This window comes from Pristiophorus japonicus, chromosome 1 (assembly GCF_044704955.1).
Source record: "Pristiophorus japonicus isolate sPriJap1 chromosome 1, sPriJap1.hap1, whole genome shotgun sequence".
In the NCBI taxonomy this organism is placed as follows: domain Eukaryota; kingdom Metazoa; phylum Chordata; class Chondrichthyes; family Pristiophoridae; genus Pristiophorus; species Pristiophorus japonicus.
In genome coordinates this window covers 240,859,576-240,880,272 of record NC_091977.1, presented here as the reverse complement: position 1 = coordinate 240,880,272, position 20,697 = coordinate 240,859,576, and the positions used below count along the sequence as shown (strand labels likewise).

At 44.1% G+C, this 20,697-nt stretch overlaps 1 protein-coding gene across 1 annotated transcript in view; it reads left to right on the top strand.

Moving 5' to 3' along the window:
• Positions 1-20,697, top strand: part of LOC139269350 (phospholipid-transporting ATPase ABCA1-like) — a 179,335-nt gene that overhangs the window by 12,574 nt on the left and 146,064 nt on the right. The window contains exon 2 of the mRNA XM_070888368.1: positions 13,094-13,214. Within this exon, the coding sequence (XP_070744469.1) occupies positions 13,146-13,214 (69 nt within the window). The 5' untranslated portion in view covers positions 13,094-13,145. The remainder of the gene's footprint in view (positions 1-13,093; positions 13,215-20,697) is intronic.

Below are 20,697 nucleotides of genomic sequence, written 5' to 3'. Positions count from 1 at the left end.
GCACCCCATGTACCTCTGCCTCCTCGGTCTGAGGCTTTCGTTCACCGTGATCCTCCGTGGATCTGTCCTCCTCTGCAACATGGTGGTTTTCAGGTTTAACAGGATTTGCAGCTCGCCTGCACATACGCTAGAGCTGTCCCATTATTCCACAGCCCCTGCAAACATACCCTTTGAATCAGCATGAATGGAAATGATGATCACCCCCGCAACGCCAACAAGGTATTAATGGCCTTGCATTCATCACCCTTGATGGTGGACTCTGAGACATCTGCGGACGTGTAGCTGCAGGTATGTGTGACCTGCCCTGTACATTGCGATTCGAAAACAACATCACTTTGTTCACAGTACTTGCAGCAGCACTTGTGTGCTGAGAGATTTGCTTAGTATTGTCACTGGTGGCAATGAACACCTGGGCTATCGCTATGGCCTTACTCAAGGTTGGAGTCTCTACAGCCAAAAGTTTGTGAAGTATGGTTTTGTGGCCAATGCCAAGTACGAAAAAGTCTCTGAGCATGTGTTCCAAATGTCTTTCAAATTCGCAATGTCCTGCAAGGCGTCTTAGCTCGGCGACATAAGTCGCCACTTCCTGGCCTTCAGACCTTTTGTAGGTGTCGAACCGGTATCTCGCCATCAGAACGCTTTCCTTTGGGTTCAAATGCTCTCGGACCAGTGTGCACAAATCATCGTACAATTTCTCCGTGGGTTTCGCTGGAGTGAGCAGATTCTTCATGAGGCCATACGTTGGTGCCCCACAGACGGTGAGGAGGATCGGCCTTCGTTTGGCAGCGCTCTCTTCTCCATCTAGCTTGTTGGCCACGAAGTATTGGTCGAGTCGCTCCACAAAAGTTTCCCAATCATCTCCCTCTGAGAATTTCTCCAGGATGCCCACTGTTCTCTGCATCTTTGGGTTTGCTATCTGTATCTCGTCGCCAGTTGTTATGTATGGAGAAAGAATCGGACTGAACACTGTGAGCTCAAAGTAAAATGTGACCGTAGTCTTTTATTGCAGGTCTCCAGAGTGCCTCTCCAACCTGTGAAGCCTCCTTAAATCCCTGTGCTCCCAAGAGTTTATGGAAGTTAGATGAAGGAATTGAGTCTAATATCGCCAAGTTTGCAGATGACACTAAACTGGGTAGCGGTGTGAGCTGTGAGGAGGACGGTAAGAGGCTGCAGGGTGACTTGGACAGGTTAGGTGAGTGGGCAAATGCATGGCAGATGCAGTATAATGTGGATAAATGTGAGATTAGCCACTTTGGGGGCAAAAACACGAAGACAGAATATTATCTGAATGGCGGCAGATTAGGAAAAGGGAAGGTGCAACGGGACCTGGGTGTCATGGTACATCAGTCATTGAAAGTTGGCATGCAGGTACAGCAGGCAGTGAAGAAGGCAAATGGTATCTTGGCCTTCATAGCTAGGAGATTTGACTATAGGAGCAGGGAGGTCTTACTGCAGTTGCACAGGGCCTTGGTGAGGCCTCACCTGGACTATTGTGTTCAGTTTTGGTCTCCTAATCTGAGGAAGGACGTTCTTGCTATTGAGGGAGTGCAGCAAAGCTTCACCAGACTGATTCCCGGGATAGCAGGACTGACATATGAGGAGAGACTGGATCGACTGGGCCTGTATACACTGGAGTTTAGAAGGCTGAGAGGGGATCTCATAGAAACATATAAAATTCTGACAGGACTGGACAGGTTAGATGCAGAAAGAATGTTTCCGATGTTCGGGAAGTCCAGAACCAGGGGACACAGTCTAAGAATAAGGGGTAAGCCATTTAGGACTGGGATGAGGAGAAACTTCTTCAGTCAGAGAGTTGTTAACCTGTGGAATTCCCTACTGCAGAGAGTTGTTGATGCCAGTTCATTGGATATATTCAAGAGGGAGTTACGGCTAAAGGGATCAAGGGGTATGGAGAGAAAGCAGGAAAGGGGTAGTGAAGTGAATGATCAGCCATGATCTTATTGAATGGTGGTGCAGGCTCGAAGGGACGAATGGCCTACTCCTGCACCTATTTTCTATGTTTCTATGACACCAGGGGATGAGCCCTCTGGTGGCTGTACAGAGTAAATACAAGTTTACATGTATAACAAAAACATGAACTGATACAAAGCAAAAAAAATTGATTTGTGTATATGTTTTAAACGAATTGTCAAAGTAATGACTTCCTCCTGCACATAAGCCCTCTGTATGTTGGTGGGATGTTTCGACAGAAGGATAGTGAAGTCTGTTGCTGTTAAAAGGTTGAACCGGTTGGGTTAGGCTACAGTTTATCACCCAACTCCCCTGCCCCACAGTGTGTTGTACTTTGGGCTGGATTTTCGGCTTTTCTGTTTTTGGGGCGAAATCGGAGGCGGGGCGAGAAAGATATCGGCCAGGAATAGTTTGCGTTTTAGTATGTAAGTTTGGACATCTGGGCCCTGCGTCGGGGCGCAGCGCGAAAGGAGGCGTTGTATACCTCTCGTGGTGCAAGGATGAGAAACCCGCAAACTAAAGAGCCAGGCTGTGTGCGCTCCGAGAGAGGTTTGGGGATGGGGGGGTGGGAGGGAGGGCAGGGGGATTGGGGGGAAACCTTAAAAAAAACCCACAAAAACATTCCCCAAAATTTGCCCACACCACCACAACACAAATCGCTAAAAAAAGTAAAAGTAAAAGAGCAAACACTCGCACTTACATTTGCCGTACTTTACCTTCTTCTGCGTCGGCGGCTGTGCTGAACCACTCTGATTTCCCAGGCAGTCATTGCGGGTGCACTTCATGGCGGACGGATCAGGCAAGTGTCAAAACTTCTGCTGGTGTTGCGACCAGAGGCGTCGCACACCTGGCGCAACTCTTCCCGGTGGTGCTGCTCAGCGCCGCCGCCAAACCCGACTGGATGATTGCGGCAGGGTGCAGGAGACCTCAGCGCCGCCTTTCACGTCGCTCCGGGACGCAACCCGGAGCACAAAGGACTCCAGCCCTAAATCTCTCCAGTGTGCAGACATAAAACTTAATTAAAAAGCTCAAACTGCAACAATATGATTCTATTCTGTGATTCTATGTACCGCACCCGTGACAAGATTTTAATTTACTGTTCTGAAAACCACCAACAGTCCTGCTCTGTGAAAATCGTGTAGCACACAGCAAGGGAAATTTAAGGTGCAGGCCATCTGCCCATGAGCACTACGTTAATAACTTGGGTTGGAAAGAGATGTTCTTCCCCTCCCGTCTTCTTTCCTCAATGCACTAACATGTGCTGGGATAAGGTTCCGCTGGTGCAGGCAGCGTTCCAGTACCTTGCCCCAAGTGCCCATTCTTCATGCGTGTTGGTCCGCAGAGTGTTTGACCATGGGATTTATTGCACCCCCCCCAGGGCAATGTTCATCCACATGCAAGCACTTTTCAGAAAGTGGGGTCACTGGATAGAGATTGAGTAGGAAGGATACCTGGATAATTTTATATTTCCTCGCTAACCCTGGAACACAGTAGGAAATTGGCGCTTCCCAGATGCCACCCTGACTCAGCAGCTGACCCGGAACAGACTGGGGCTCAAAACTGGGGCTGTCACACTCGGCCGTGCATATATCCCATTGAGTCATCAAACCTAATCTTTGCTTTCTTGCTGAACATGTCTTCAAGGACTCAGTCTGGTACTGTGTATGCATGAGTGGAATGGGTTAATTCGCTCTTACTTACCAGGTCATTGACATTAAAGCATTGAATTCTAACCAAGCTTTGGAAGAGACTTCATTTGGGTCATGCTCTGAACTGTGTGTGCAAGTAGAAACACATCTGCCCCTTTTGTGGCCAAGTTGATTTGCGACGCTATGGGAATTTCATGAGTACGGGCTTCCAAAACTTAAGGGTTGTCAAACTACTTCACGATGTTTAATTGTAGTTAATAGCTGTTAAACTCAGAAGGTATTCAAGCGCACCAAGTCATTTGATACAGCCATTCAAAGATGAGACAACAATGGAAGATGCTCTCTGTTCTCGATGTGTAACTAAGTTGTAAATTCATTCTTTATTCATGTGCTTACTATTTTCACTTTAAAAGTGAACAGAGGAAACCTCTGAAAGGGGGCAGCAAAGAATGCAGATACTAAAATAAATATGTGAAGAACATTAAAAACGACATTTCCCCAAAGTAATTTAAGCAAATCTGGGCTCTCATAGATTGTCGAATAAGGTTTTTTACATATTTAACTTTTTCTTGGCCTAGAACTTTGATTGGGTAGAGTCTGTTTTTAGGCAACAAACAGGCACTACAGGGCCCAATATGGGGTGCGCTGTGCATGTACTTAGCCTGCACTGGAACTAGGCTTCAGGTTATAATAATACCAAGAGTCATTGGACATTTACACTGCCTTAAGTTCCTTTTCACTTGCAATACTGTTATTGATCACTATCCTGTGAGAAGTTGAGTGTGTGCAAAGAGTATGATAGTCAGTGGTCAGACAGTGGCTCAGTTGGTAGCACCCTTGCCTCTGAGTTAGAAGGTTGTGGGTTCAAGTCCCACTCCTGAGACTTGAGCACAAAATCTAGGAGCTGTGCAGCTCTGAGGGCATGCTGTACTGTTGGAGGTGCTGCCTTTCAGATGAGACATTCAAGTGAGGCCCCATCTGCTCTCTCAGGTGGATGTAAAAGATCCCATGGCATTATTTAGAAGAAGAGCAAGGGAGTTATTCCTGGCTAATATTTATCCCTCAATCAACAGAACCATGTTTTTATAACAAAAAAACTGATTATTTGGTCATTATCACATTGCTGTTTGTGGGAGTTGAGCGCAAATTGGCTGCTGCGTTTCCCACATTACAACAAGTAACTACACTCCAAAAAGCACTTCATTGGCTGTAAAGTGCTTTGGGACATCCGTTGGTCGTGAGAGGCGCTGTAGACATGCAATCTTCCTTTTATGATAAAACCAGAGCAACAGTGCTGTCTGGTAATGATTTTATAAGCGAGGTAAACTGACAGTAGCAAATGCAACCATTTGGAGGATCTGGGAGCGCAGCGGGCTTTTTTGGATTTCTCCTCCTTTGGAAATATTGAATGTTTGGCTTCAAATCCAAGTTCCTACCCACTCTGTGTTTTGTTTAGTTCTGTTTTGGATCTTTTCCTAAAGAAAATCCACAGGTTAGTTAGTCTTGTTGGAGCTTGTTGACTGCAAAACCATTAAGATTCAAATCTTCTGCTTTTGCCCTCCCCACAAGTTCACTTTTTCAGTTTCAGTCTCGGGATCTGAAGTGCAAACAGCAGTATGTGCAACTTTTTTTGCGGGTGAGCTGATGGTGTTGGATGCGGAAAATGGTTTGACTTGTGTCCACAGAAATTGCTGATATACCAGAATTCAGCCAGGTGAGAGAACAGGACCCAAGACTTGTTTTTTTATGATAATTCTATTGATTTGGGGCAATTTGTCCTTTTTCTCCCCTCCGTCATATCACTTTGTATTTAGAGAGACATTTATTGAAAAGTTCCACCCAGAACTTTGCCTCAGATTGCACGAGTGTCAACCGGGGCTCAGTGGGTAGCACACTTACCTCTGAGTCAGAAGATTGAGGGTTCAAGTCCCACTCCAGAGACTTGAGCACAAAATCTAGGCTGACACTCCAGTGGAGTGCTGCACTGTTGGAGATGCCATCTTTCAGATGAGAAATTAAATCGAGGCCCCAACTGCTCTTTCAAGTGGACATAAAAGATCCCATGGCACTATTTCAAACAAGAGCAAGGGAGTTCTCCCTAGTGTTCTGACCAGTATTTGTCCCTCAATCAAAAAAAATCATTTATCTGATCATTATCACATTGCTGTTGTGGGAGCTTGCTTGTGCGCAAATTGGCTGCCGCATTTCCTACATTACAACAGTGACTACACCCCAAAAGTACTTCATTGGCTGTAAAGCGCTTTGAGACGTCCGGTGGTCATGAAAGGTGCTATATAAATCCAAGCCTTTATGTCATGGTCAAACCCATATTCTCAAGAGAATAAGTTATGGTAGAGTGGTTACAAAGCAGTAATCATGCAGAAGGACCCTGATGATATCAACAACCATGACCACACTGCCAGGTTACATCACTCTTGGGTTTTGGGAAATCCTTGGATAAATAACTACAAATCATCAATTTGGCAACAATCTTCAGGCATTTTATGCCTTTCAACACAATACACTATTTAATTCTTTACGTTTTCCCTCGTACATCAAATGCAGAGGTGTAAAGAAGAAAGTGCCCTCCGACACTGACCAATCAATGCCATACAAACTTCAGTGCAAGGATTTCTGATCCTTTACTGCTCAGCTAGAGCTGATTTCCCTGACATTTCAGAGTCTCCATTGACATCACTGTGTCAGCCAATGAGTTGGAGGCAGGGCAGTAATTACGGCAAGACTCACAGTAAACAGTCTGTTTAACACTCCACTGCAGTGCTGAGGGAGTGCTTCACTGTCGGAGGTGCCGTCTTTTGGATGAGATGTTAAAGCGAAGTCCCGCCTGCCCTCTCAGGTGGACGTATAAGATGCTATGGCACTATTTCAAACATGAGTAGGGGAGTTCTTTCTGGACAATATTTAGTGGAGGTGGTGGGCGGGGCGGGGTGGGGGGGGGGGCGACAGGGGGGGCTGGTGGTAGGAAACAAGCCATGGTTATTCCAGTTGAATTTCTATCAGAGTATAACAGCATGGTATGACCCCAAAGCAGCTTTCAACACAAGTTTCAGCAATCTTCAGTGTGCGTTCTTTTATATATGGTTGTGCCATGCACATCGGCAGTGACTGCTGACTGTGCTGAAATGCATCCGGGAAGGTTCCTACTAGTGGGAATTGGGTCATTGGGTGGCCACCGACTGTGTACTCAGAGTTGCTGGGCCGGAAATTTGCTAAAGTCTTGCGCTGTTATAACACACCGGAATTCCAGGAAATTATGGACATTCGTAGTAGGAAATGAAGGTTCATAGTTAGGACAGTGTTTTCAGAATCCAGCATTGGCACTGATTCTTGCCAACAAAAATAATTTATTTTTCTTAGCAGATTTCAGTCCATATTGTGATATTCAAATGTGTTTTTCTCCCCAATCACCTTGGAAGGAGACGAGTGGTTAACTAAACAGTTGTTTCTTGATTCACTTTAATATAATCTGCATTAGTCTGATTACTTTCCTATCAGTGCTAGAGAGATGAGAATAAAACACATTTTGTTTAATTCCTGTCAGAAGAGATAACATCTACTGTGCTGGAGAGCACACAGGCAACTTATCAGAGCCATGTGTCCGTGCCAGAGTCCAGAGGCTAGGACACATCTAAAGTTATCCTTAAAGTTAAAGATTTCTTTCAATGTAAACATAGAGGTGACCCATAAAAAGCATTGTGTCAATGGGTTTTTGCATTCGTCCTATATATTTATTTACAGACTTTGCCATGTGAGTAATAGTTGGATACCATTTTAATCAGGGACGATGGTGCAAAATGGACGATATCAAATTAGCCACCCGTTATATGCCAGGCTGATTTTCCCTGCTTTGGACTTCCATGGAAAATGAAAATCGGGCATGGTGCACAATGCGCGGTTAATATGATAGCGCCCGTTTTATACCATCGCCCAAAGTTATAATTACCCCCTTATTTAAAATTAATGATTACTTTTGAGCTCCTGAGCACTCTGTTTTTCTAAACCTGTCTCTGGAATCTGGACTGGAATTGAGCTGCCCCATCATTGGGTTTTGTGTGATGCTCCTATAATGTAAATATGTAATTTGCAAAATGATCATCTTGGGTCCCCGATTGCCACACCATCCAGTACATTTACTGAGCTATGAGCAGCACACTTGAGGAAAGCCCAGGTTTGATCCCCAATGTGTGCTGAGCTGACTGACTTCAACTAAGTGGTAGTGGGGTCTTTCGCCCTATTCCTAACTCAAAGAGGGTTCCTGCTCCTGATCCTGACTGGAAAGTCTGACGTTGACCGAGGACAGGATCACGCTCAGCTGTGATGGACCACTTTCGTGGTGGAAGAGCCCGCCAATGTTCAATGTCTAGGCTCACAAGACCACCTGGGTGACGTTGGTTAAGCCAATGAAACTATGCCTCAGTATGAGTCGGTGCCTCCAAGAGAGGAAAGGGGGATAAAATAGAGGGCTGATGATCCACAGCACACTCCTAGGCATAAATGAGTTGACTTCGCGATTTAACGAGCTCATTTGCAAAATATCCTGAGGTTCCCAGCGTGTCATTCATCATGTGCCAGGGCCACATTTCTGAGTGCCACCAATTAGTGAAGGGTAACCTGCAGCACACTAGTGAAAAGCTACAATGCCAAGGGAAAGTCCATACAGTCCACCAATGCTAAAAGTGCATTATTAGTCCCATAAGAGATAGCTACCCCCAAAATAACGACCCGGATACCCAAATGCTGCTGACATGGTACTTTCAGTCATGGGTGGGGGGGAGATTACTGTAAACCTCCGATCAGGAGGGGCTCACGCGCCCGACGGCAAGAGTGTTAGGTTGCCTATATTGCAAGGTTGTCGCCGATGGAGTTCTTGCCAGCCGAGGCAATCCCACGGCATAAAGTATTGCCCTAACTTTTTTTAAGTTAACTGCGAAGCTATCCAAATAATCGAAATGATAATTTCAGTGAAAATTTTTCTGATCCTTTTTAAGTGAACTCTGTGCTTTTGGATGTCACTTGTCGAAATATAAACCGACTAACGTGCATGTTGCAACACTTTCACTACAGCCCTTCGATCAACTCTGCAACTAGTCCAGCAAAGTCCATTTCATGTTCAAGGATATTGATAAGAGGCCTTATCATGTACAAAAAGCATAAAAGCAAAATTACCACAAAATTATTTTTTACAAGGCACACAATGTTAGGTTCTGATAGGTCTCTTACATTTGAGTTAATTGATCCCCCTGTACCCCTCTCCATATGAAATTATGTACAGCTTTGGGCCACAGCATTGCTCGTGACTGGGTGACCCAGTCTGGTAACCTACACTGCCTTCCCCAATCCTTTTTTCATAAGCATTGCATTGATGAACTTGAATCTGATCACCTTCCCTTTCAGCATCAATGCTTACTGCACATGGACATCTTTGATTTACACACATCATGCAAATCACTGAAGGAGTGACCTTTTTTTAAATCTAAAAAGGGTCTGGAGTTAACTTAAAAAAAAATCATAAAAATGGCGGGAAGGGGGAAAGAGAGAGAGTAAGCCGACCTAGGAAAATGTATTAGGAATGCCAGCTGTTCTTTAACAAGTTAAATTTATGTTGCTGTTTTTTTTTAAATCGTTCATGGGATGTGGGTGTCGCTGGAAAGGCCAACATTTATTGCCCACCCCTAATTGCCCTTGAGAAGGTGGTGGTGAGCTGCCTTCTTGAACTGCTGCAGTCCTTGTGATAAAGGGACTCCCACAATGCTGTCAGGGAGGGAGTTCAAAGGTTTTGACCCAGCGACGATGAAGGAACGATGATTTCCAAATCAGAATAAACATAAGAACAGGAGTAGGCCATTTGACCGCTCGAGCCAGCTCCACCATTCAGTTAGATCATGGCTAATCTGTACCTCAACCCCATTAACCCGCCTTTGCTCCAAATCCCTTCCCTTGATGCCCTTACCTAACAAAAATCTGTCGATTTCAGTTTTGAAACCTCCAATTGTCCCTGCATCTACAGCCTTCTGGTGTAGAGAATTCCAGATTTCTACTACCCTTTGTATGAAAAAGTGCTTCCTGATTTCACTCCTGAATGGCCTAGTTTCAATTTTAAGATTATTTCCTCTTGTTCGTGATTCCCCCAAGAATGCGACACTATCTGAAAATTCAGTAGTAAGTGAGATGTGATAGATCTTGCAAGTCCAGCTACTGAACATTAACAAAGTCGACTCAGTGAATGATATTAAGAAGCATCTCTGCTTGGGTGGCGAGTAGTAGCAGTGAAGAAAGCCTGATCTGATATGGATCCTAAAGCTACTGGTCTGATAGAAAACTCAATGTAAGGAATGTTAGCCCAGTGATCAAAATACCTGTGATTAGTCTAAAATAGTGTTTTTCGATATCAATATTCATATATTGTGCATGACATTTAAAATAATTCCCCAGGTGCCAGTAAATTCTTTGTTTTCCAACATGAATCATTGGAATTGAGCAAAAAAGTGTTTTTGCTGAACTGCTCATCTGAATTGTCCATCCTATTTCTGGGTGGAAACATTTTTTGCGCCTTGTTAAACTTCACCAAATGTTAGTGAGTGGATTCAATTTTAAAAGGAATTGGCATAACTCAAGCCTTCTGTCACATGCTGAATTTAGAGCGATGCGGAGTATGGTTAAAAACCGTGCAGCTGTTGAGCTTGTGCACGAGAACAGCTAGATTGGTTGTTGTGTTTGCGAAGATCATGGGGGGAGGAGGACAGGAGTCAAACGAAGTAGGATATCCAGGGAGTAGGATTTACAGCAGAAGGATAATTGCCATGGTGTCTTTGAAGAATGCTGTTTAAGTAGTCCAGAGTGAGGAGGCCATCAGGGAGCTTGTTTGTTAGTTGGTTGCTTTGGATCTGAAGACTGTTTTTCCTTGAATGTTAACTGCTGTACCGAGGATAGCTGGTTGGAATCTTTTTGCCACATGGTCCTTCCACGCTTCTGGCTGAGATCACCCTATCATTGGTCAGAATAAAATCTCAAGGGTTGATTGAGGATTCCATGGACCACTCTTACATGACAACAGTGACTACACTTTAAAAATAATTCATTGGCTATAAAGCGCTTTGGGACATCTTGAGTCATGAAAAGCGCTATATAAATACAAGTCTTTCTTTCTTTTATTAATGCTTCAGTCATTTCGTCAAGCCAGCAATTGTAACTGAACTCGATCCTGACATTTGCATACATGGCCCTTGCAAGGGTCAATGGATAATGATCAGGAGTGGGGGACCTTGACTTATATTTTCCCCCACACTCTCTAGCCAGGTTCATTGTGACCATTTGTAGTGCCCCACCATGGTTCCAGCTGAGATAAGCATACTCTGCACAGACATTAAAGTTGAGCAACTGTCAAGGCAGCACTTCTTGTATCTGGCTACAGAGAAAATGATTAGCTTCACTGCTGAGGATTAATCTAGAGAAATGCAAGGCAGATCTACCACAAAGCTTAAAAACAATCCACAGAAACCTTCCTATGGGGGGGGGGGGGGGGGCGCCTTTAGCAGAAACTTGGCGGATGGGCAGTTAAAATTGCCCTGAGCTGACCAAGAGCAGTTGATTCATATTTAAAGTCATTGGTAGGAGGTTTAGATGAGATTTGAGGGGCATCTTTTTTCACCCAGAGGGTGTTGGGGGTCTGGAACTCACTGCCTGAAAGGGTGGTAGAGGCAGAAAACTTCACCACATTTAAAAAGTACTTTGATGTGCACTTAAAGTGTCGTAACCTACAGGGGTACGAACCAAGAGCTGGAAAGTGGGATTAGGCTGGATAGCTCTTTGTTGGCCGGCGCGGACACGTTGGGCTGAAATGGCCTCTTACTGTGCTGTAAATTTCTGTGATTCTATTTCTAGGATATTTAACTAAAAGCGCAATGCACCTCTCCTTTGTCTGGATAGTCATTGCGCTTTGTGAATTAACACAGTGGAACCTCCATTATCTGCACTCCAATCAGACTATTTTCACTGTGCAAAGACATTTTCTCATTGCACTGTTAAGTGACGCCAATGTTTTCCTATCTGACATAAGTCAACCTCATCAAGAAATATTAATTTCAGTTTATATTGTGATTGTCATTTTTTTTGCCTAAAGTATTACTGCACCATATAAGTAAGGCCAAAATTTGGGAACTTTTGATTATTCACTGATTTCTTTGCCATGTGTTTAATGGAGCTTGACTGTACAAGCATCAATTTATTGGTGATTAAAGGTGCATTGGTTATGAGTGACTGGACCTGATTTTGTCAGCTTATAGTAGACAATGTGTAAACTGGATAAATGAGAGCAGCACTGATTTAGGCCACAGTAAGCAGCCTCCAATTCTGGTGTCTTGTGCATCCCTGATTTTGATCGCACTACCATTGGTGACCTAAACCTCTCCACCATCTACCTTTCTCTCCTCCTTTAAGGTGCTCCTTAGCCTACCTCTTTAATCAAGTTCTTGGTCACCTGTCCTAATATCTCCTTGGGTGGCTCGGTGTTAAATTTTGTTTGATAACGTGCCTTTGAAGTGTCTTGAGACGCTTTTCCATGTTAAAGGCACTATATAAATGCAAGTTGTTGTTGGTGTTCACCATCCAATCTTCTGATCAGAATGTTGGTGGAGATTTTGTCGGTGCTTTTATAGAGTCGGGTGGGGTCTCATTTCCAGTTCATTGCAGTAATTCTATTGTGATTGAGGTGGTTCTACATGACAAGAAGTCTTAGTTTCCTGCCAGTGCAATGTTTTGTTACATTGGATAGTTCAGTGTGGAATGCTGGAAAGATGTTTTGTTCCCCCCTCTCGAAACTGGTGGGAAGGCCTCTGGATATGCCCTATTGCCTACTACCTAGATGATATAAGTATTATAACAATTTTAACTGCTCACTTATCTCATTGCTGTTTGTGGAACCTTGCTGTGCATGAATTGGCTGCTGTGTTTGCCTACATAAGTGACTACACTTCCAAAAAAAAGTAAATTGTTGACTGCAGATTACTGAGAAAGGTGCAATATAAATGCAAGGGTAAAGATCTATAGAAAGGATTGTTACAAAATTAACCCTATTCCAGTGCAACACAAATGGCAAAGTCTCTCAAATAAGGCATTTGGCCTTCCAAGAGTGCCAATTATAATGTTGTTGTTTTTCAAATGAGCAACCAACGCCAATTTGTTTTTGCATTGACCACTGCATAAAGATCTAATGAAGCAAAGTACATAGCAGCACAGACATCAGGATCTCATTGTCCAGTAACCTGAGTGCAAAACTAACAAGGGGTGACTGATTACTCAGCCTGCCCTTGCACTCTGTGCACGTTATTGTTGAAGATGTTGTGGGTTATGACTCATTTATTGCAACTGGTGCTGAAGGAATATTGCTGGACTTGCAAAAGTGGGGAGATAGTCGCACTTGGGTATGAGCCAATGTTCTTCTCTTGCTCTTTCAGTTGACACCAACCGCAGCCTTGCTGCTGTACCAGGTGGAGCTGCTCTGAAAATATGGCTAGTTTCTGGGCACAGCTGGGACTGCTACTGTGGAAGAATTTCACATATAGAAGGAGACAAACAGTAAGTGCTTTTATTTTAAGGTTTTCATTAATATGAATGTAACAACCCACTGGAAAGAATGGACCATGAAAGACCAAGTGCAGTAATGGGGCCAAGGAGGCTTAGATGGTGGTAGAGGATAATTGAACCCAGGGGTTGCTAAGAGGGATGAGACCAAGGGGGATTGGGATGGGGGGAGCCAAGGCAGGGGGACTAGCTGAATGGGGGGGATTAGAGGGGGATTAATTCCTTTTCTCTCCACCAAGCCCACATTTCAATCTCCAAAGAGGTCCTCTTTTCCACCAGACCCCTGATATTTTCTCATTTGAGAGGAGGTGTTTCCTCCACCCGAGAACTGGATCTTGGCTTGGTGGGTGGGCAGGTGGGGTGGAGGGGGCGGTTAGGTTTTTCTTTGTTTAAGTTCCACTTTTATTTTCAACAGGCGGGGATTTAGGATGGATGAATATTTTCTCTGCAGATTTCTGCTCTTGTGGGGAGTGAGGCTGCAAGTTTATGTATGATGAGTTCCACTTTCCTTTGCTCGTGACCCGGTTTTATACAGGGGGGAAGTTGGGGTGGTCGGATGGGTTACTGTGCACTGGGCTTATGCATCATCCATCAAGTCAAGGAGGTTCTGTTCTGGTGGCAGAGCGGGGTGTTGTTATCACAAGCAAGTTTTCCAACAGGGCTGGGTCAGCTATATAACTTTATGTGGCAATCTGACTTTCTCGCTCTTCATTTCAGTCAATGGAGAGGAAGGATTGGTTCAATTTTCACGAGCTGCTTTCATTTTCTCAATGGGGGGAGTGCGGGGTGTTGGGAGAATCAGCAATGTTCATTGGTTTCCCGAGGCTGCTCTTTGGAGATATGGGCAGGCAAGGGACTGCTCACGGGCCCTTCTGATCCTTCAGCCTTCTGGACAGCTGATTACTAGGCCGTACAACTGCGAATAGAACTCCATTGCTAAATTTCATGGAGAACCAAGATCAGCAGAGCCTCATATTAAAAAATATTTAAACAGGCAAGAATTAAAGTTGAAGAGGTCTGTATTGTTTACACGTTGGGAACATTAAAAGGGACGCGGGAGCAAAGTGTTACTGAGTTGGCAATTGATTCTGGTGTGTCGAGGCTGTCTTGCAGTCTTTTTGAACATCACATTACAGCTTGGAACATAAGAGTACGTGGGAATTATGAGTAGTAATGTTTCAGCTACAGATCCACCAAAGGCACCCAATGCCTACTTCTTGTAGCTGCAGTATTGGAGAAGGGGTATAGTGGAACTGTGACATAATGTTAGAGGAACCCGACTGTATTGATTGGGTCACGTAGTGCGGCCCAAAAGCGCCACCTTTGGAAAATTGCGGTCACTCAACATTTTTAATACACTATAGATTTTGTGTTACTAATTTGCACTTGTTAAGAACTGTGCTAAGATTGTCCAAAATTATTCTGGTTAGGATCATGTTAGCTGGGGCAAAAAGGACATGTATATCTATCTGTCTATGTTGGATTCAAACTGAGGTTCAGGATACTAAAAGAGCAGTGATCTGACCCATTGCACCATCCAGCCTCTATAATCACAGATTAATTTATCCGTGACTACTGAAGTTACAAATATTCAATGTGTTCAACATAAACTCCTCTTAGTTGTATTCAAAATATCCATCATTGCAGACTTGCTAACATTGGAATGAGAATTCCTTTGTTTCCTCTTCTGTAGTTCCAGCAAAATTGTAAAAGTGTCCCAAAAGAAAGTGAATAGAAGAGATTGTGAAATGCATTTGCAATAATACCACATGTAGCGACCAGATATATTAGTACCCTAATACAGGGATAGGTAATTATTTGGGGTGGAGGGCCACTTAACAAGGTTGGTGCCCACCAATAGCGCAGTCCCGGGTAGCCCGATCCCCAGCTCTTGCCGCTGGAGGAGATACTGCGCATGCGCGGCTGCGTAGTGGCCGGCCATGCAGCAAATTTAAAGGGACCGTGCGTGAATAAAAATTAGAGGGAACATTGCATAAACATAAACATTGCATAAACATAAATTCAGATAGTAGTCAGATGCTATCTTACATACACATGTATTCGATACTGCTTAGAAATTAGTCAAAGATAAAAGTTGAAAATGTTATGGTATCTTCTGGATTCTGTAGATCATTGCTATTAAATAGAACTGCATCCTCTTTAGAGCTTGTGTCAGCATCAATTCCCCACCTCAGTCATCCTTATGCCCTCTGCAAAAATTACTAAGGCCATACCAATTGGTACCAGATGAAACCTCCCCTGCCTTCGTACTCTGGATACCAGGAGAGGAAAGATGCAATACCAGTTACTTTCTTTGGTAAAAGATTTGAGGAGATGAGCAGCCATGACTCCACTCTAAAATGGATAGGGCATATTCGAGGACACAGTGCATTCTGGGTACGGACTTCCACCATTAGGGCCCAGAATTACGGAACCAATCCTTTTAAGATCGGGCCGGGGAGAATCGCTTTTGCAAATTATTAATTTGAATGAAATATTACTATGCTTTTCCCTTGGCTGCAGTTGGAGTCTGTCTCTGACCCATGAGAAGTGAAAGTGGATAGATGAATGTGAGCGCGTGCTCCGGCTCACGTTCTATTTCTGTCCCATCCAGCGGACTGGATAGAATGACGTGGCGGGTCGGATATGGCCCACTACTGCCCTAATACCTTTTATAGATGTTACGTGGCAGATTCTATGTAACGTGCTGGATGGGAGCATGGATTGGTGAATCGGGATCTAATGTTATAGTTCTAATGTTATATCCGATCCATGCTCCTTTTTAACCAGGTTCAGCACCAGGAGTACTCGCTGATCTTGCCCTTTCATGAAATGAAAGCCAAAAGCCCTTTCAGTATTCAAAAGGTTAATTACAATACAAATTTTCTACTTCCCCAAAATGTTTAACTAAAAGAAAATTGTGGTTTCCTTTTTGTTATCTGATTACATTTTTCTTTTTGCTGCTTTGTGTTTTGAAACTGTTTCATGAGCTCAAACTGTCCTCATTCCCCACCCTTTCCTGTGTTCCCTGCGCTTTCCGTTCTTCCAACATATTCTATGGCATTTGTCCCGTGAAAATGTTGGCTACCGCCTTAAAGTGAGGAAAAATTAACTGTCATTCCAGTCTGAGCTGTGGTCTCGGAGTGTGAGCTGTGACATGATAACTAGCCCTGCCCCATGGTATAAACACCAACATCCATTTTCACCACATTATAGAATCATAGAATAAAACAGCACAGAAGGAGGCTATTCGGCCTATCATGCCTGTGCTGGCTTTTATTATTATTGACTCTGCTTCCACAAACTTTTTAGGCAGTGCATTCTGGATCATAGCAACTCGCTGAGTTTTTAAAAAAAAAATCTCCACATCTCTCCTGGTTGTTTTGCCATTGATCTTAAATCTGTGTCCTCTGGTTACCGACCCTCCTGCCGTTGGCAACAGTTTCTCCCTATTTATTCTATCAAAACCCTTCATGATTTTGAACACCTCTATTAAATCTTCCTTTAACCTTCTCTGCTCGAAGGAGCACATTGTTTTCATTACGTTAGTCCCACTCCCATGTTCTACTACAAAAGCAGTGAATCACCTAAACGCATCCTTCTCATACAGTCTTCATTTAATGAATAATTTCATAGTGGTTTGAGGGAGTACAGCTTCTGATGGGCATACTAATGTAATACAAGGAATTCATAACTTTTCAAAAGCTCTAGTGGGTATTATGGGATACATTGTTTGCACATGGGACATATACCCTAATGGGGGCCCCGGCCACTGTAAGCTTTGTACACAGAGAGCATGTATCCAGAATTTGATGCAAATTCAAATTATTATTATATGCTGCTGGCTCAGTGCCAGAGCCCACATTGGGATATATTTCCCTTTGTGTAAAGTTAAGTAAACGTGCTTTTACTAAATATTATTGCAATTAATTTGTAACCCTGACACATCATTTCTTTTCTAAATGTATTTTTAAAAGTTTATATTTTTCCTAATAAATAAAGTAAATGACAGGAAGTCAAGAGTTCTTCATGGAATTTAAACTCTTCATTTTGAAGTTGTCTCACTTCATTTTATGACGTGTAAAATCCTGTCCATCCTGTCTGCAAAACTGTTCTGGGTGATCCCTTCTAAGAGTCAGAGTCAGAACTTTGGCATTGTCTGTACTGCACCGATCAACCTTCACTTTATCTTACATCGAAGTCAATAGCCATAATATTTGTGACAGCTGTAAAAGAATAAAGGATCTCTTAGTATGCTGGAAAGAATTAATAATGACCTGTAGCCCAGATTGTACAACGCTGTCAGTCTGAATCCTATCACATTGCACTGCCTTCTGGCCTCCATTTCCCTTTGAAATGAGATTTTCAAAAGTAAAGTGGGGCAAGCCAAATGGAATGAAAAACTTGAACAGATTTTGCTGAGGCTAACAGTGCTCACCATGATCAAGGAGTAACTCAGACAGCAACCTCTGGCGTCCAAACATGCGCAGTTAACCGTGCAAATCAGGAAGTTGCTGTCCGAGTTGCCTTGCTCCTCTAGAAGCCTCGCTCGAACAGTATCTCACCAAGAGACTTGGCACTCAGGTACATTAAGGGCATGAATATGTACTTACTCACTAGATACCCACTAAACACGCCTGAGAAAGTTAGGGTGGTCCATTCAAGTGTAAGTTAATTTTTAATGGTGTGGTAAGTCTTAATTACTGCCAAACAGCCTCTCTGGCACTGAAAATTTACTTTTAAAATTGTGAAGTCTCATTCCACAGATTTTAATTATTATTGGAAATCTAAAAAAACATAAATTTTCACTTTTTCTTTCTGTCTCTTAATCCGATCTTTCCCTTTCTTTATTTTACTTTCAGTACATGATTTGACATTGAATTAATTATTCTAATTTACACTTCCTGGTTTAGACTTTGCGGCCGGGATTTCACCAACAGAGGCGAGTTCGATGCGGGTGGCGTTGGTGCAGCGTTGGAAACCCACTCTGAAGTGCAGCCTGCCCTCTCCCGTCAATCTTGTTAACCCCGCCCTGTGGGTTTCCCGGCCAATTAACTGGAAGCGGGTCTGATGACGTCATCTGATGACGCGTCACCAGTCGGTTTCCTTAAAGGGACCATGCCCAACTTTTTTTTGGCAGTTCTTCTGTCAGTCTTTTGCAGCATTGAGCTACTGCAAACACTGACAAGCACTGCACAAAGGTGCATGGTTGCACCCAGGCTCTCCCATGACTCCCTCCAGATGCATATGGAGGGAGTCACAGCAGGCAAGGAGGTGCTCTTCCATTCCAATGGATGGAAGAGCCCTCCCCAGGAGATCAATGCAGCCTGGTTGCACATTGCACGTCAAGGCACAACCAGGAATGTCGTCAGGACGACCAGGCTGTGGAGGCACAAACCTTTCAATGATCTCAGTGGATCATGAAACGTTACTGCAAAGCCACACGCAACCTCATCCTGCTGTGCCACTCATCACATCTCCATCACTCTGCTTTCCCTACTCTACCTCTGCACATCCTTACTCACACCAACTTACCGCACCTCCACCCATCCCTCTCTCTCTATCTACATTATCAGTTCACCAGCCACCTCTCATACTCACCCTCATCCTTGTCCAATCATACCAACTAACAACACACAAGGGCAGGCACTTGGGTCCTTTAGCCAATGTTCATGTATAGTTAATGTTAATGTGTTGTCAAACATTGAAATCTTTATTTTCAGGACTGTGCGTTCTGGGACAGATTTGTGGGCACTTTTGGAAGTGGCTTAGTGAGTTGTAGTGAATGGTGAGACATAAGGGTACCCCCCCCCCCCCCCCCCCCCCCCCCCACAATGGTGATGGATGTGAAAGGAATGGGTTGGACATTGCAGGGATGCTTTATGGAGCGAGTGTGGGGTGGTGCCAACCTGGCGCATCATGTGGCAGTCAGGGTGTACAGCATGAAGTGGAGTAAATGTGGCCATGGTGAGACCATCACTGGCCTCCCGGGCAGCAATGTGTGTACTGTGTCCTGTGCAGCATCAGGTGATTGCGGAGAAGTTTGGTGTTGTTGGTGGTGATGCTGGGGTGTTTAGTGATTTTGGTGTTGGAGCTGATCGTGGTGGGATTCTGAGGACCAAGGTGAGATTTTCTCAAGGGCACAGATGCTGATGGAATAGTTGGCAGCTGAAGTGAAGATGACAGAAGTGATCTGTCAATGGTGAGAGAGGTTGCTTCAAGGAGGTGACAGTGGATAGAGAGTTCACTGCAAACACTTCCAAAGTGCATACAGCTCCAAAGTCTCGTCCAAATCCTGAAGACTTCAGCTTCTGACATTGGAAAGTGAACAGCTGTGAAATGGTAGCTTTTATACCACTTCTGCAGCTGTCAACTATCCAAAGCAATAGAGAGTCACTGAGAACCCGACTCCACTTACCTGGCGTGGAACCTGAGGGATGGCAAAGCCGTCAAAAGGTTGGTAAAATTGTAAGTGCCTGCTTTTAAGCCTCTAAACTAGCATTTAATTACCTGTCCCACCACTTGCTGTTGTGTCTGCTATTCGAACGCCGACCTGACAGTTGAGAAACTCGCGCGGAGGCGGGTTCAGAGTGGGATCCCGACTCGCTGTCAATCACAGCCATTTTGACAGTGAGCTAGCCTCCAAACCCGCACTCGCTGGTCTGGGAAGATTCAGTGTCTCAGTGAGGATTCTTCAGTCTGATCCTTGGCCTGCTCCTACAGGTCCCAGATCCCCTGTCGAGGGTGATGCGCTGTTTTGACTCACCAATTAGCGACGTGCAAAAGCCCACAGGAAGTCTGTGGGCAAGTGTAAGTGTACGGAACGGTGAGCGCCGTTCATTCGCCGCTGACCGCAAAATCCAAGTCATTGTTTGGGTTGAGTTCAGCTCTCAGCACCATTAGTTCCTGGAACATTCGGAGGGAGCTGGCGGGCGATGAGCTCTCAGTTATCATGTCCAGCATCCAACATCAGAAATGCCCCAAAGATAGAAGCACCAGTGGAAGCCATTTTTTTAAAAAAAGCTTAAAGGCAGGGCTTTGTACTATCTTTCTTCTAGAATATTCCTTTACTGCTAGCTTTGCAAATGGTGGGGGGAGGGGAGGGGGTGAGAGGAGGACCAACACCTGGGGAAAAAATTATACTGCTTGTAACCGAGCTGCTTTTTATGGGAGGTCTATCTTCAGATTCCATTAAGAACATGACAAAGTTAAGGGTGATCTATTTTGGTTATAGGAGTTAATGCCTCAGATTTGAGCAGTCAGCTGTCAGGTGACCCTTTGGTTTGAGATCTGCACTGTTTACAGTGGATAGAATATCATATTTTAATTTTGGATTGTTTAGCATGCTATTTTGGTAACGAGAACAAATTACTATTGACTGGATGCCTGTTAATGTGGTTGAGTGACGCTAAGCTTAGAGATAAGTTTCCATTTTATATGGAGAGGGAGAAAAGGTGATTTAAACACTCAATCAAAT